This window comes from Prionailurus viverrinus, chromosome D2, assembly GCF_022837055.1.
Source record: "Prionailurus viverrinus isolate Anna chromosome D2, UM_Priviv_1.0, whole genome shotgun sequence".
NCBI lineage: Eukaryota > Metazoa > Chordata > Mammalia > Carnivora > Felidae > Prionailurus > Prionailurus viverrinus.
Genome location: NC_062571.1, coordinates 24,464,636 through 24,483,085, shown reverse-complemented (window position 1 = coordinate 24,483,085; position 18,450 = coordinate 24,464,636). Strand labels below are relative to the sequence as shown.

General features: G+C 36.0%; 1 protein-coding gene across 7 annotated transcripts in view; it reads left to right on the top strand.

The window, feature by feature from the left end:
• Positions 1–18,450, top strand: part of RTKN2 (rhotekin 2) — an 80,101-nt gene that overhangs the window by 37,450 nt on the left and 24,201 nt on the right. For all 7 annotated transcript variants that reach the window (XR_007145493.1, XR_007145492.1, XM_047826315.1 and 4 more), the window contains 3 exons: positions 2,852–2,946; positions 13,038–13,144; positions 14,064–14,195. Coding sequence is in view for 5 of the 7 variants with exons in the window: in XM_047826315.1 (XP_047682271.1) it covers positions 2,852–2,946; positions 13,038–13,144; positions 14,064–14,195 (334 nt within the window). In the remaining 2 variants the exon portion in view is untranslated. The remainder of the gene's footprint in view (positions 1–2,851; positions 2,947–13,037; positions 13,145–14,063; positions 14,196–18,450) is intronic.

The window sequence follows — 18,450 nt, the reverse complement described above, 5'->3', positions numbered from 1 at the left end:
TTCCTCTATTCTAGGTAGGAGTCATTAAAATGCAGTTCTGTAAACCTTCTGTATCAGTGACAAATTATCACATTGAGATAATGCTTAATATATTGGACCCGGATCACCAGACAATTAGGGATTGTTAGTAGGCCATTTGTGCATAGTAATGTTTGCTCTTCCGTTGTAACTGCTCTTCTCAAATGCTTTCCACAGTTTTCTTTAATACTTTCTCAACTTTTTTGGGGGGGAATTCATTGTGTAACACTAGGGAAAAATAAGAGCTAACTATGGAAGGACTAGAAACCCAGGCTAAGTGGGTAATAGCAGAGAATGGCCCACACTGAGTATGAGGCTGGTGCCATTTAGCTCTTGCAACAGTGGAGATTTTTTGGTGCTCAGTGAACTTTTCCAGGAGTTTCCATATGAGTCTGACATCATACCAATTGTATTCAGAATGTACCTTGAATTTGTAGTCCTGCGTCGTTTCATTAAAAAATTTTTGTTGAGTTTTAGAGACAGAAACATAAATTTTCTTTTATAAACACTGACAAAAGACATTGGATATTGAGAGATATTTCTAGTCTTTGGTGGTTGTATATTAAAAATAAAGATAAATCAAGCCGCCATGCTGTACTTAGTAAAGTATTTCAATTATTTCTCAATAAAACTGGACAAAAAATAAACCAAGAGCTCTTCTCCAAGGGAGTAACGTTCTTGGGGTATGCTTTACACACCTACATATATACATACTTTTTCTCTGTAGTATAGATTCTATTAAAGATTTAGTAAGAGATGAAGAAAGTTTATGAAACATATCACCTGATACAATAAAAATTCCCATCAGAAGTTTCTCTTCTATGAAGTTTGTGTACATTTCTGTCTGTCTGTCTCATTTTAACATGCTTTCTGATGTTTTGAATGTTGAGGTTTTACTGTTTTGGAAAATAAATAATAAAATTAAGAGAAGTCTTGAAATAAGATTGCTAGCACAGAAAATATAATTATTGAATAAAAATTCACTTTTTATCACCACAAGTTACCAGGATATGAAATTTAGCATCAGAATTTTTAGATACTTTGGCAAGAGTGCTATTTTAACACAAGTAGTGTAAAGGGAACTATAATGGAAAAAAAATGGAATTGGTAATGAAGTCCTCCATTTTCCCATATGATGGGTGAAAACCCCAAATCTTTGAAGTTGGTAAACTCCAGGAAGTAAATGCGAATCCAATCCCATCACTCCCTTCTTCTTAACCTTCTCCAGTGACTTCCTATTCTACTTAGAATCAAATCCGCCCTTCCTCCAAGCCTCACAGCAAAGTCCCAGGGATCTAATCCTTGCCTGTACCTCTGACCTTGGGTCAAGTAGGGTGGTGTTTCCTGCAGGCTCCTTATGCTTCAGCCACACTGCTCTTCTTTCAGCCCTCTCTGTTTGGAATGTTTTCCCACATTCTTAGCCTGGATCCATCATTTTATGAGGTTATAACCATTACCCCTTAGAGAGTCCTTTCCTGCTTCTCCTTCTTAAAAGACCCCTCAGTTTTCTTACCCCTTCGTTTCATAGAAAAAGTTGCATTGTAACTTACAAATGCCATTGTCTTATTTATCCCTCTGCTTATTCTTTTTTTCCCCTCCCCCTTGCATCAGAATGTAATACTGAGTCCTGTTTGTCATTAGTGTCCCATCACCTTGCATAGGACTTGGCGCATATTAGGTATTCAGTTAATATTTTTGAATGAATGGAGATCTTCCAGAGAAACATTAGTGAGTTAAACCAAATAACTTGAAGGTTTTCATAAGATAAAATAGCGTAAAGAGATAAACATGCCAAGTTGATAATTCATTTATGTTTATACTCTATCATCTATAACATCTAAATATATTTTACATTTTTTATCGTGGTTAAATATATATAGCATAAAATTTACCATTTTAACCATTTTCAAGTGTGTAGTTCGATGGCATTAAGTGTGTTCACAATGTTGTACAACCATCCCACCATCCATCTCCAGAACTTTTTATCTTTCCAAACTGAAATTCTATACCCAATAAACAATCACACCCTGATCCCCCCTCCATCCAGCCACTGTCAACCTCCACCTCTACTTTTTGTTTCTATGAATTGGCCTGTTCTATGGGCTTTACATGTGGAATCAAGCAGTATTTGTCCTTTTGTGATTGGCTTATTTCCCTTAGCATAATGTCTTTAAGGTTAATCCATGTTGTAGAATGTGTCAGAATTTCCTTCCCCTTTTAAGGCTGAATAATATTGCATTGAATGTATGTATCACATTTTGTTTATTCTTTCATCCTTTGAATGGACAGTTGGCCTTCTTCTACTATTTGGCTATTGTGAGTAATGCTGCTATTTATACAGGTGTACATATATCCGTTTGAGTCCCTACTTTTAAGTTCTTTTGGGTATATACCCAGAAGTGTAATTCCTGAATCATATGGTAATTCTATTTCTAATTTTTTGAGGAAACACTGTACCATTTTCCATAGTGGCTACAGCATTTTTACTTTCTCATTAGGAATATACAAAGGTTCCAGTTTGTCTACATTCTACCCAACACTTAACTATTTTCTGTTTTGTTTTGTTATTTTTAATAGAACATATCCTAATGGATGTGAAGTGGAATCTCATTGTGGGTTTTAATTTGCATTTTCCTAATAATTCATGATCTTGAGCATATTTTCATGTTTTTATAGGCCATTTGTATATCTTCTTTGGAGAAATGTCTATTCAAGATCTTTGCCTGGTTTTTAGTCAGGTTGTTTATTTTCTGTTGTTGAACATCTAACTATTTTATGTAGTAGAAAATATACTAAAATACTTAAGGTATGTCTTATTTCTCTCTATTCTTAGGGGTACAAAATATAATTTGCTAGCTCATACTACTCTGACCTTGGAAAGTGTTGAGGATAGCTTCAAGACCCATAATCTGTCCATTAATGGAAATGGTGAGTACAGTCTATATTTTACTTACTATGTATGTTATGTCAATAGATAACATTGTGGCAGTAGTAATTTCTAATTTTAGTATGCCCCTCTGAAGCAGATGTTGGCTTAAATAATGTAGGCATGCATGATTCTGTAGGTTCTTTCTAATATGTCCATCTCCTCCCCCAAAAGAGAAAAAAATGTTATGTTTCCCTCATGCCATTTGCCAGAGATTTGTTTGTGAGGCTACTAGCTCAGTGAGAACAGGAAGGGTTTTGTGTATTCCTAATCCTTGTCTTGGACTTGAAATTGATTACTTCAACACCCTTCTAGTTGGCAATCAAAGACCTATCTTATTTTTATTTTTATTTTTTTATTTTATCTTATTTTTTTAATATGAAATTTATTGTCAAATTGGTTTCCATACAACACCCAGTGATCATCCCAAAAGGTGCCTTCCTCAATACTCATCACCCACCATCCTCTCCCTCCCACCCACCTATCTTATTTTTAAAGTTGAATTTGAGGAAGCCAACCCTTATGTTGGTAGAAACAGAGGATTGGGGAAGGTAGGACCAAATTAATCTTAACTGTTTTATCTCTGGATAATATTGGTAGTTGTAGTGTGTCCCCCGCCAAAAAATAATAATAATAATACAGCAAGGTGAAAAAGGGACTTAAGCAATTAGGAAGGTTCATAAAATTTAGCATAAGCATTCTCCATTCTCCCAGATTATTTTACCTATGAGGAATCATACAGAGTGGTGATGGTAAAGTAGTTTGGAAATATAACTTGGCCACTTATTCTTGTCCATTTTCTGAAGCAGAATAAAATTACGTACTACCCTACTTGTACTTATTGTTGTAAGGATGCGTGGCTCTGTACTGATGAGATAGATGTTTTTACAACAATATTTTTTAAGTTTTGTGCTAAAACTTACGTTAGGGGTGGCTGGGTGGCTCAGTCGGTTTAGTGTCCAACTTCGGCTCAGGTCATGATCTCGCAGTTCGTGAGTTCGAGCCCTGTATCGGGCTCTGTGCTGACAGCTCAGAGCCTGGAGCCTGCCTCTGCTTCTGTGTCTCCCTCTCTCTCTGCCCTTAACCCAGTCGCATTCTGTCTCTGTCTCTCTCAAAAATAAATAAACATTAAAAAAAAATTAAAAAATATATATATAATTTACTAAAACTGATCCAAGAAACCATAAACCTAAAGAACCCTACAACTATTAAAAATAACTAAATAACTTACATACTGATATAATCATACAATGAAATACTTTAAGCAATAAGATATATACATACTGAATGAACAAAAACCAAGTCACTAAGAAAACATAATGTGATTTTTATCCATATAAAGTTCAAACCAGAAAAAAACTAAATTGTATTATTTAGAGAAGCACACATAGGTGGTAAAACCAAAAATAAATGCAAGGAAGTGAATACCATAAAAATTGGGCCACATTTACATCTAGAATAATTAAGAAATAATGTTGGCAATGTTCTTTCTGGACATGGGAGTAGTTATGCATAAATTCATCTCATAGTTATTTGTTACATTGTACATTTACATTTTAAGAACTTTATTTTTTAGTGTAAGTTTTATTTTTAAATTTTTTTAATATTTATTTTTGAGAGAGAGAGAGACAGAGACAGACAGAGCACGAGTGGGGGAGGGGCAGAGAGAGAGAGGGAGATGCAGAAGCAGAAGCAGGCTCCAGGCTCCGAGCTGTGAGCACAGACCCCGTTGTACGGCTCGAACCCACGAGCGTGAGATCATGACCTGAGCCGAAGTTGGACACTTAATCAGCTGAGCCACCCAGATGCCCCAGTAAGTTATATTTTTATACATATGTGTGTATTCTAAAATTTCGGGTTCATAAGCATTAACTTCTTCACAATAGCTTTATTGAATTTCTCCAGTACCTGTGGTGATGTTTCTCCTTTCCAACTGATAGTGGCTTTTTGTATGTCCTCTGTCTTTTTATTATCATTCTTGCAGTAGGTTTGTCAGTTTTTTTTATTCAGTAGTCTGTTCTATATATTCTAATTATTTGTTAGAAATAACTGTTGTAGTCTATGTATTACTATGAGAGGTCTGATAAAATATGCTGTGATTGTGGATTTTTCTAGTTCTCATAGCCATGTCTATTTTTGTTTTATAATATTTGAGCCTTTACTGTTTGATACACACAATTTTTAAATTGTGCACTTTCTTCTACTCTTTTAGCCTCAAACTGTTCTTATTTTTATATTGTAGATATGCCTCTTCAAGCAGGATTATATACTGGATTTTAATTTTTATCCAGTTTGACAATCTTTGTGTTTTTTAATGGAACAGTCATTTTGCATTTGATACCAAATAGTTTATAACCCATATTATATGATATTAAATATTTATGTTTAAATCTGCCATCATATCCTGTGTTTGCTGCTGGTCTTATATATTTCATGATCGTTTTTCTGTTGTTTCTTGCCTTTTTAAGGATTGATAGTTTCATCATTTCAGTTTTTCCTTGTTCCAACTTAAGTTGTAATTCTTTTTCTCATCTTTTAGAAATTACTTCTGGAAATGCCATTAATCATATATGTTAAAGTCTAAAATTAAAAGATAGTTTTACAGGGTGCCTGGGTGGCTCAGTCGATTATGTGTCCAACTGTTGATTTTGGCTCAGGTCATGATCTCACAGTTCACAGGATCAAGCCCTACATCTCTGTCTCTGTCTCTGTCTCTATCTCTCAAAATAAATAAAAAAACTTAAAAAAAAGAGATAGTTTTACCTTTTTTTAGGCAATGCAAGGACTTTAGAACAGAAACTCCATTTCTCTGACCTGTGTGCTATTATTATATATTATAATTCTATTTGATTTTTAATTTCACAAGATGTTTTATACATTTTATATTTATTTAAGTTTACCTAAAGTTTCTGTGCACCACTTGTATCTAATACCTTACATCTGGGATCATTTTCCTTATGCTTGAAGTATGATCCTTAAGAATTTCTTTTAGTATGTTCCACGGATATCATACACCTTTGTTCTTGTGTTTGAAGATAACTGTTTTTTGCTTCATTCTTGAAAGATATTTTTATAGGATACAGAATTTTGGTAGTTCCCATTTTTTTATTTTTGAATATTACAGATATAATTCTATCTTCTGGCTTTTTTTACCAGCTACTGAAAATCATGTCAGTGTGTCACTTCTGTGACAGTAGCTTTCTTTTCCCTTTAGCTTTGGTTTTCTGAAGTTTCATTATGATAAAGTACATAATTTAATTTTATTTATGATGCTTTTGGAACTCTAACTTCTTTAAATTATTGATTGGTGTCTTTCATTAGTTCTGGACAAAATCTCAATTTTCCATTCAGAGAGCTTCTGCTCCTCCATTCTCTTTCTTTTCCCCCAGCATGCCTGTTAAACCCGTGTCAGTTGTCCTCACTTTATCTTCTCTGTGTGTTACCCTTTATGATGTGTTTCCTGCATGCATTGTCAATGTTGTTTCTTAGGTTTTTGGTGAAAGAGCATGCATTGCTGTTTTATAGCCTGTGACTAATAATTCAGATGTATAACGTCTTTCTGGGTATATTTCTGTTGTTTTTTCCTACAGGTCATGATGTCTCAATTCCTTGCATATTGGGTTATCTTCATATAGTTGCCATTAAAATCGAAAGTTTATGTACAGGAATAAATTGATGCAGGCACCTGGAGGGACTATCATTAGGGGCCCACTTTATTCAAAGATCATGTCTGAGTTTTTCTGGACTCCTTGTATCCCCATCTCTAGGCACTGAGAGTCCTAGGCAGCAAGGCTGGTTTATTTCTGGTTCACTGCCTACCCTGTTGGTGGTTCCTCTGGGATGTCAGCCTAGCATGGGGAGGATCTCCCATTAACCTAGTTACATAGTTCAGGCCCTAGACTTTGATTTCTGTTCTGCTTCCTCATCTTGCAGGATCATTAAATCATAACCTCAGCCTTGCTGGGATTGGCAAATGCTCTCAGGACAAACACAGCATCTGTGCTCACTTAACTCACTGGTTCTCATCAAATTTGTACTGGTAATTTCTTATGGTCTTGTTACCTTTTTGTCGCTCTTGGAAGAAATTTTAAATATATTTGATACAGCATTTTCAATAGTTGTCAGTGGGAAGATTGGTCTGCACACTCTACCCTTCTTACCCAAGATTTGAAGTCCGCAATATTATTAGCATTATCAATTTTATCACAAAGTCTAGCAGATGAAGTTTATTGTCATTTCATTTGTGTCAGTTCTCTGATTATCAATATTGCCATCATATGTTGAGTGTCTATTGTGTATCAGACACTGTTCTATGAAATATTATTCAGCCTTAAAGAAGAAGGAAATTCTGCAATATGTGACAGCATGAATGCCCCTTGACAACATCACACTAACTGGAATAGCCAGTTGCAGAAGGACAGACACTGTGTGGTTCCACTCACATGAGGTATCTACAATAGGCAAATTCAAAGAAGCACAAGAGTAGAATGGCAGTTACCAGGGGAAAGAAGGAGTTGCTAATTAACAGGTATAAAATTTCAGCTATGCAAGATGAATAGGTTCTAGAGACCCACTGTATGATGTAGAGCCTATTGTTAACAATACTGTATTGTGCATTTAAAAATCTATTAAGAGGCGGGGTACCTGGCTTAGTTGGTTGAGTGTCTGACTCTTGATTTCGGCTCAGGTCATGATCTCACAGTTTGTGAGTTTGAGTGCCACGTTGGACTCTGTGCTGACAGTGCAGAGCCTGCTTGGGATTCTCTCTGCCTCTCCCTCTGCCCGTCCCCCCCCTCCCCCTCCCCCCCCCCCCCCCCCGCTCTTGGGCACACACGCTCTCTCTAAATAAATAAATAAATAAACTTAAAAAAATCTCTTAAGAGGATAAATCTTCTGTTAGGTGTTTTTACCACAATAAAATGTAAATAAATAAATAAGTAAACAAACAACCAAAGAAACAAACAAACACTTTTAAGCAATTTTCATTCCTAGTGTCTGTGGGATGTGTCTATAAAGAAGCATTACCATGAAGTGATTAATGGTGTGGACTGTGGCACCAGTCAGCCTTGGACTCATATTCTAGTTCTAGCACTGGCTAGTTCTGTGACCTTCACAAGTTCTTCATTTTATTGTCATTTACATTTTACAGATGGGTAAATTGCAGCCTAGAGAACATAACATGCTAGGTCATGTAGCTAGGAAGTGGGTGAGCCAGACTTTAAATAATCCAGGACAGGCTGTACTCTCTCTGCTATGCTTTCTGGTCAGGGATGATGACTATTAAAGCACCTAAAGACTCAAAATACTATCCATGTGTGAATAATGGAATTGATGATGAAAGGCCCCATTCTTTCAACCAAATCATCCGAAAAGTTGAGGAAAAGAATACAATTCATAAAGGAAGCATTAATTTTAGCAGTGATTCCTCAGTTGTCTTATTACTAGACTCTTGTTCAATAAAATACTCATGGGTAGATCAGCATGGGCACTGTGTGGTATGGCTCTTTTTTAGAGAAATGCAATACAGACTCACACACTGTGAGAAGTCTGAGACTGTGCTTAAACCAGTAACACCCAAAACTGTGGGCACTGGAGTTTGTGGACTCCACAGAAGAAAGTTAAAGAAACAATAACCCATATGCCTAACTCTTCGTAGGAGGTATATTCCTAGAATGTGTATGAATTAAAATCTTGTAAATCAATCCTATTTGGAAAAAGAAGAAATATTCTAATTTAAAGGAAACAGAATTTTATACTGAAAAAAAGCCACCCTCAAATTTATTCATTAATATAAATCTATGTTAATACATTGGGTTTTCCTGAATAAAGTTATGTTAGTGTCTGTAAAATCAAGAGGAAATAACTATATTTTCTAAAATTTATAACTCAGTTTTATTATTCTTGATAATTGAAAGGAAAAGCTAAAATGGTATCTTCATCATCAAGAAATTTTTATTCTTTTTATGAAACAATGAAACCACATTGTGAAGATTGACTCACAGGGAACTAAGATGTTATCTGGATTCTTTCCCTTGCCTGTGTTTTGTTTTTGTTGTTGCTGTCATTTTTAAACACCATTTTGTTCTCCATTTGAAAATATAAATGAATTAGATAAAATCTTTAAGTAGTGAAAAGTTAAATTGCTTTTTCACTTCCTGTTTCATTTCATTTTGTCCTAATGTCGCCCTTGGTTAGAAAAGAAGAATTAAGCATTTGGATTAGATAATTTGTGCAGGGATGGAGGCAGCACTGAAAATGGAAAGGGCGTGGTCTGGGGAGTGAGACTGTCCTAGATATGAAATAACAGGAAGCTGCTATGTGACAGACACAATGATAGATGCCATTTCCACATTATTTGATTTTCACAACAGCCCTCCTTCTGAAGATGGGTAGTATTTTTAAACATGAAGACTTGGTCCTCAGCTGGGTTAAGTGACTAGATGGATGCCATGTTTCCTGTCAGAAGTAGAGAGAAGAAGCTGTGACTCTGCACTTCATCCACGGTGGTCCTCAGCTGTGAAGAGACCCTGGTCAGAAGGGATAGGTGATTGCAGAGTATATGGCAAGGGGTCTGCAGAAAAAGGAATTCTACATCCAATATTGCTTTCCAAGGACCATGATCAGGAGGAAATTATTTTTCTCTGCATGCTATGAAATCTAAACTTCTTTTACTGGAGAAGCACATTTGTTACGAGTGGTAGTTTCCAGGATACATTAGTGATTGAACAAACTTTATGAACTTGTATGAAAAGCTAATCATCATTTATGGTTCTATTTTTTTTAACAAAGTGTATCCTCACTTAAAAATAACTAGCCTACAGATATTTAGAACATAAGCCATCCATAAATCTAGGATTGCTACATAAAGAAATTTGCTTTCAAAGTTTAAATTCATAAATCTCAAAGTTGATTTCAGATGTTTTACTCAGATGCCTGCTTTTATCGAATTTTTATTTCATTTCCTGCCTATTTTAGAAAAGGAGTTTCTCCTATATCTATTTATTTATGCCTGTGTTTTGGAATCATTGCCTGTGTTCTATTTATGCATTTATTTTTCCGAGGTCAAACCCTTTATTTCTGAAAGGTAGCAGCTTTACCAAGATATTAGTAAAAAAGATTTGAATAGTCCCAGACAATTTGTTGTGCTCTATTCTTAATAATGAGCAGGCAGGTTGTTAAAAACTTTTTTGTTTTCCTTTGTGTACTTTATTTAGGCACATCTTTTTCATGTAACTGATGTACCAAACCTTGGCATGGCATCTATATATAATTGTACTTTTACCAAAAAATGTTTTATTTTCCAGAGTTATTTTCCAGAGTTTCCAGATTATTGACTTTGGGGTCAAAAATCGTAACAACCAATGGCTAGCAATTGTAGAGGCACTACCAACAGGGATGCATTGAAAACTTTGAAAATCAGTTTTGTGTGGTCCATTGTGGGCAATGTCCATTGTGGACATTGTGTGGTCCATTTTAAACAATTGCAAACTTACAGAAAAGTTACAAGTTAAATGTCAAGATCTTTTTCCCAAAAGAATTTATGAGAGCAAGTTTACGTCATTCTCCACTGCCTCCAAATATGTTATTATATATTTCCTACTAATAGGACATTGGTTACATCACTACCACTATTCCAAGTCAGTAAATGAATATTAATACATTAGTACCATTTAATCATCAAACTGTATTAAATAAAGTATTGCTCCTTGTCCCAATAATGTCTTTTATGACAGAAGGATCCAGTGCAGAATCATTCATTGCATTTAATTATCATGCTTCTTTTAGTTTCTTTCAAACTGGACCATTTCTTCTGTCTTTTCTTGGCATTCATAACATTGACATTTAAAAAAAAATTTATGTAATGTTTATTTATTTATTTTGAGAGAGATAAAAAGAGCAGAGGAGGGGCAGAGAAAGAGAGAGAGAGAATCCCAAGCAGGCTCCATGCTGTCAGTGCAGAGCCTGACATGGGGCTTGAACCCATGAACCACAACATCAGGACTTGAGCCGAAATCAAGAGTCAGATGCTTAGCCAACTGAGCCCCCAGGCAGCCCAATAACCTTGATATTTTTAAACATCATAGTCAGTTACTTTGCATAAGGTCCCTAAATTCAGGGTTGTCTGATGTTTTCTTGGGATAAGACTTAGGATATGCATCTTTGGCAGGAATATCACAGAAATGATCCTGAGTTCTTATTGAGTTCTGTCAAGTGGCATGTAATTTTGATTCATCTCAATACTGATAATTTTTACTTTGATCACTTGATTAGTGTGGTGTCCGCCCAGCTTCTCTACTGTAAAGTTACTCTTTTGTTTCCCCTTTGAAAGAACTTTTAATATGTATTTTGTGTGGAAGAGGGCGGTGGCTTGAAACTATGTAAGTGTATGTCTTACTGGTCTTTCAATTTATTCATTTGTTTATATCAATATGGACTCATGTTTTCCTGTTTTATTCAGTGCATCATAATCTGTTAATATCATTGCTTGTTTTAAGGTTCAAGTTGTCTCCAATCTGGCCAATGGGAACACATTCAAGAAGGGTTCTGTTGTCTTTTTGACAGTGTTCTCATCATGAGTACTTCCTTGCTTTATGGCATAACAAGGTATTTCAGGTTCATCCTGTACTTTCCTTGCCCCAGTCATGGAATCGGTCATTTCTCCAAGGAATGCTGGTTCTTTGTAATGGAAATAATATTTAGAAGACATGAGCTGGGCTCTAGATTTATTAGAGTGGTACTGTTAGAGTGTGGCTTTCCACGGGCGCTCTCAGTGGACACAGCTGCACACATGCTTATGTGTTTTGTCCTGTATTTCCTAACCTCTGTATGTTGGAAATCATGAGTCCATACCAGTGCATCCAGTTCTAATCTAACAGCACAGAGTTCATTCTACACATTTGTAACTCCTTTTTCTGACAGAAAGAAACCCGTCTTTTGTACCTTTAATGCATTTTCTTCTTTGATCAGCCTTCCTGAAAGCAACCATTCTTTTATCTCCCTTGAATAGATACTCTCTTCTCCTTGTTGGAGCTCTGACTCCTCATTCTAGGCTGCCCCTTGCCCCATGTAGACTCTCCTTACCTTGCTGAGGCTCACACAAGCCTGGCCACCCCAGGCTTAAAGTTCCCCTGCCTGGCTGCCCTCTCCCTTACCTCAAGTGGACACCCTCCTCAGCTGGCCTGTGCTCTGACACCCCACGCCCACTGCCTCTGTTCTCAGATGCCCCCCTCACTGGGCTCTGACACACTTTTCTGGGTCACTGAATGTGACCTTGCTGCTCTCAGACTCCGACTGCCATGGCTGAGTCACCTGCCAAATGTGCACACTCTCCTTACTCTTTGGATTCTGACACCTCACATTGGGCAGCCACACCATGTAGACATCACTCTGCTTGGGCCTTGACTCCCCACACCAGGCCACCCCCTGAGGAGAAATCCCCCATGGGCTGTGTCCCATGTGGTCCATCTTCCTCAGCCCATTCAGGCTCTGACACCTGGTGCTTGACAGCTTGACAGCTCTCCTACTCACCATCCCCATCCTTCCTGGCTCCAGCACCTGGCATAGGTGCCTGTGGGGGTGGGCTCTACCTAGTGACTTACAACTGAATTGTGCAGTAAGGGAAGGGAAAGAAGAAGGGCCAAGAGGCTTATACAAGCATTATCTTGAAATTGTCCTCTGAAATGTTATGTTCAGATCGCTTTGTTAGATATTACAATGAAAATCAGAACACGAAGTAGAATTTGACATATAAAAATCATTTTATTAGAATGTTTTTTATTTTAAATGAGTTTACTTATATGCCCTGAACTACCTTCATTGGTTAAATACTTTAAGATCAAACCAGAGATCAAGAGACTAAAAGCTCCACGTCTGTTTTGGGTAGAAGCATTATCAGTTTAACATCATCCTGTCCTATTTTCTCATATTTGATTTTTTCGTTAACAATGGCATTGCTGTTTGAGTATGATGAGCCTTTACATATGTTCTTATACACAGCAAAAAAAATTGCAAAATAGAAAAAAAAAAGAAAATGTATAATGACCTTAAATACACATGTTTGTAACTTGCTTTTTTTTCTATCTTGTTTAACTAGAGGAGTCTTCATTTTGGCTTCCCTTATACGGCAACATGTGCTGCCGCCTAGTTGCCCAGCCAGCGTGCGTGGCTAAGGATGCATTTGCAGGATTTCTACATCAGCAGGTTGGAGGACTTTGAATATCCTACAGTTATAGCTACAGTCTAGATCTTAATATACTTGCAGTTTGGTCTTCTGATAATGAAAAGTATTATTTTTAAAGTGTTCCTTTAAATGGCCATTTTCCCAATGTTAGGCCTAGAATGGGGGTGAGAAGGTGGGAAGGGGAGGGGTCTCATGCAGGCCTGATGGCTAAGGAGCCACTTCCAGGTCCCTCTGCTTCATAATGGCTGTAGCAGGACAATCAGCAGCAGGGACCCCTCGTGGAAGCAGATTAGGGCTGTTCCCTACCTTTCAGAGAAGGCCTTCCTGGCAGACAGCTTTTGGCACACTTAAGGCCTCTGGGCTTCCAAAGTTGCTTCTGTGGCACCTACTCCTGATTTATTTATAACCGCAGTTATTTACATGCAGTAAATAATTAATTACGGGCTTCAGTGAATCAATACCTTTTTAAAAAAGATTCCATTAAGAGGAAAGAAAATTTGCATTCTTACAGGGTAGTCAACATTTTCCAGTATTCTGAGAACAGTAAGGGAAAATTATATTTTGAGTATTGAGTTATTTTTATAATTTTTTTGAGTTATTAGATGGATTGCTGTGGAATTTGAAGCACTAATTTTTAATAGACTAGCTTTTCTAAAACTGCATTGATTTATGATCCTATATGTGTAAAAGTTATGTGGTAATCATTACCTCCATTTGCTTAATGCTTTTGAGAATTCCAAACCTTTCTTCTGTGATATTAACTTACTCTTTCATTTTGGACTATTGACTTATTGTACATTAAATTAATGGGTAACTCTATCACATTAAAAAAATTTTTTTTAAACTAACATAACTTTGGTAATTTAAGTATTTTGTTGAATTTAATGTTAAGATGATAAATAATGATTAAGGTTGATGGCTTCTTGAATTTTTTTTCAGCAAATGGTAGAAAGCCTGATTAGTTGGAGAAGGTTGTACTGTGTTTTAAGAGGGGGTAAACTCTATTGTTTTTATACACCAGAAGAAATTGAAGCCAAAGTGGAGCCAACTTTGGTAGTGTCCATTAACAAGGTAAATAAAACGCTGTTTTAAAAATAAAGACATAACATTTTATAGTTTGTTCTTTTCCGTGCAATTCACATTATTGCCACCTTATGAAGAAAAGGGAAGGACTGCTGAAAATAGGTTAGTTCACAAAGATAAATTAATTTTCTCTTTTTCTTCTATTACAGTGCTTATCCAGTAAAGGAAATACTGTGTATTTCCTAAGAAAACATAGTAATTGGAAATCTATACCAGTAAATAGATTTTAAAGCAGAGAATGTAACTCCACATTAACAGGATATTTAAATTTTTCATGAATTTATTTAAGAGATAATATAAACATAAACTGATAGCTCATGTTACAGTGATGCTTTTTCTAGAAAGTTAGTATTCAAATGAACCCATAAAAAGATATTCCCGGGTGTACTTCCTGATTTCTTAGGGGATTGATGGGCAGTTGTCCAACCTTCTGTCAGAAAAGGAAAGCCTGATTCTCTCTCTCCCCCTCCCCCCGCCCTCTCTCTCTCTCTCACACACACACACACACACACACACACACACACACACACACTCTTATCGCATGATCTTAAATTTATCTTCATCTGTTACCTAAATCTAGTGTTTATTAGAGGGTTCCTCCCCTTTTGGCATTCCTACTCTAGGGCACTTCTTGGCATTTCTAGAGCAGAGTATCATGTTTTCTGTCCATAGACTATACTGACTTGTTTCTAGTTGTTTTACTTTGCTTGTTTTTGCTTTTGGAGTGGTTGAATTGAAGTATCTGGTAAAATATGAGCCATCACATCTGTTAACTGTACATGTTCTGCTTGACTTGAAATTATCTTTTGAAAAAACATAAAGTTGTATGTCTTGAAAAACATGTGGATACTGTTTTACTAATCTATAAAGACTTGAGTTAATTTCTGTGATCATTTCCAATAATGACATTTAGTCCATTTCTATCCTGCTTTTAGAAATTATACTGCTTTTTCTTAAAGGAACTTCTTCAGTGAGACCTTTTACATTAAGGTCCACTTAATTGATCTGTGTTGTGTTTTAGAAAGATTAGTGTTGCTCTTAAATAATATACCCCAATATTAAAACATGGTGAATTTATTTTAGTTTAGATAATTAGGTTGGTTTGTGAAAAGTATATTTTTTATTGGAAAATTGATATATTTTTTCATTACTTGCCAATGTTTTGTCTTGTCTTGTTTATGCAGTGTCCACTTTTGCCTGGTCTTTTGAAAATTGCAGATGTGCAGAAAAGTTGAAAGAATAGAATAACAAACACCTATATACTTTTCACCTAGAGTCTTTGGCTGTTGTTAATATGTTGCCATATTTGCTTTCTCTTCACATAGTTTGAGAATTTTTTCAGAACCATTTGAAAGTAAGTAGCCCACAGCATAACATTTCTTCCCTGGAATATTTCAGTATGTTTCAGCTAAAAACAAGGACATTTCCTTCATGACCATATTATTTACCACAGTCATGAAATTTACTGTTGATAAAATATTATCTAATATATAGAGAGCAAATTGTCCCTAAAATGTTCTAATTTTTCTTTATTGTTTGATTAAGACCCCCATCAAGGATCACAAACTGCAGCTGGTCACCAGGTCTTTTGATTGTTTCCTTTTTACCTAAATTGGACCCATCACTCATTGCCTCTTTTTTCTTTTTTTGTCTTTTACTGTATTGACATTTTGTAAAAATCCAGGCTAGTCCCTAAATCTGTTTTTGACTAATTGTTTCACTAGATTCGAGTAAATATTTTTGGCAAGAGTTCTGCATAGATGATTTTATCTAACCTGGTTTTCACTAGGTAGCTAGGTAGTGAAAAATGGAATTCTACCGATTTTTTTCTTACATGTTGTGCAATGGAATATGGATAGTCAGACAACAAATTAAAATGTAATCTAGACAGATGATATTTTAAATTCATTTATTTTATTTGAAAACAGTCTTCAAGGTATTCATTTTACCTTATCAGTCCTTTATGGTAGACAGAGCAGGTAAGTCAGCCCTGTTTTATAGGTATGTTATTTCTGTTTTACAAGTGAAGAAACAGACTCACAGATCAGATAGAACTTGTCTAGCTAGTAAGTAAAATTATATGGCTCACTGTTTTTCTGTTTCCTTACAGACATACTGCTAGACTAGATTTGGAAGGCAAAATTAGACTTTTTCCCATCTCTGTACCCACTCTGAATAAGTTATGAGAGTAAAAACAGCTCTGAAGTGACGTTTTGAGTCTGAGGCCACAGTTACTACCTACCTATAGGCAATGGCTTAGACACGTATTGAATCTTTACCATTTAAATTTAAGAGGCAGTTATAATGGAACCCCTTTGTTACTGTAACCAGTGTATTTTCTTGTCTGATGACAAGGGTGTAATTCCAAAAAAGCAGTTAACAGTGTTTACATGGTCTGGCTGAATTAATCTTTTTTCAATTGACACATTTTTTCGTGTAGTAATAAAAGCTGGTGGCCTGGTGACTGATAGGATTCTGTAGTCAATCAGCTCCATTATTAAGATGACTAAAATCACCGTACTTAGAAATCCCAGTGGTGGTTCCACAATTGACCATTACAAATTCACAGGAAAATGATTAATCTAGTAATTTGTATAACCTCAGCCTTAGACTTGGGGCAGTATGGGCTGTATTTGACCCTGACGACCGATGACATAAATTGTCATTGCACATGACTTTTGTCTAAAGTACAAAAGAGAATTTTAAGATTAAACCATGAGGTAAGGGTTAGGTCGAGAAGATTAATATAATTTAGTTGCTGATCTCAAAGATTAAACTGATAACACAGTCCTCCATTCTCTAGCTTTGTGACATTGCTGTCTTAATTTTCTCCAGGACTGATTCCTGCCCTTTCTCTGTAGCAGCTTTTCTCTTTGCAGTTCCTACTTCTACCTCAGGCTTCTTTTGAACCCTTCCATTTACCTGAAAACTTCACTTTTAACAGTAAATGCCCTGGTCTTCTTGTTTAAATATGACTATCTCAGTCAAGAAATGTATTTGTTACTTCTGTAAACCTGGCCGTTATGTAATTACATCTCCTATTAAAGTAATTTTTACTTGTTTTTTTCTCAACTTAGAAAATTATTCAAATTTATAGAAAAGTTGTAACAATACTATAGTGACACTTTCATACCACCTAGCTTTAACAGTTACCATTGTTGTCATCTTTGCTTTATCTCTTTTTTTCTTTTGGGGGGGAGTTTAAATGTTTTTTAAAATTTTTTTTAATGTTTATTTATTTTTGAGAGAGAGAGAGAGAGAGAGAAAGAGAGAGTGTGTGTGAGCAAGCGAGGGGCAGAGAGAGAGGGAGACACAGAATGGAAGCAGCATCCAGGCTCTGAGCTGTCAGCACAGAGCCCTACGTGGGGCTCAAACTCACAAACTGCGAGATGCTGACCTAAGCCCAAGTCAGAGGCCTAATTGACTGAGCCACCCAGGTGCCCCAAAACAAAAGTATTTAAAAAAAATTTTTTTTAATGTTTATCCACTTTTGAGAGAGAGAGAGAGAGAGAGAGAGAGAGAGAGAGAGAGAGGAGGGCCAGAGAGAGAGGGAGACACTGAATCGGAGGCAGGCTCCAGGCTCTGAGCTGTCAACACAGAGCCCAATGCAGGCTTGAGCCACGAACCATGAGAACATGACCTGAGCCAAAATCAGACACTTAACTGACTGAACCACCCAGGCGCCCCATAAACTCTTTGTATTTAGTTTTAATTTGCTTTATGATGGTATAGTTGACATAAAATAAAATTCACCAATTATAAATGTACAATTTGATAATTTTTGATAATATACAGTTGTGTAATCATTACTACAATCAGTATTGGATTATAGGTTTTTTTAAGCTTTTTTGTGACAACATTTAAGTTCTACTCTCTTAGTAAATTTTAATCATACAGTAGTGTTATCAGCTATAGTCACCCTCAGATCTTATTTATCTTACAGCTATAAGTCTGTAAAGTCTCTTATCTATATTTTTTGCTGACCATTTGAACATAAGTCTCCAACATTGATACTTTATCCCTGAATACTTCAACATGCAACTCTTAAAAATAGGAGCCTCTAAAAAAAAGTGTGTTGTGTAGATGAAATTACAATACCATCGTCACAGCTAGCCAAACTGACAATAATTCTCTTATAACTTCTAATATCCAGTCCATATTCAAATTTCCCCATTTTCCCTAAAGTGTCCTTTTAGCTTTTACTTTCAATCTAGGAACATTCAAGGATTGTGCATTCTTCTCA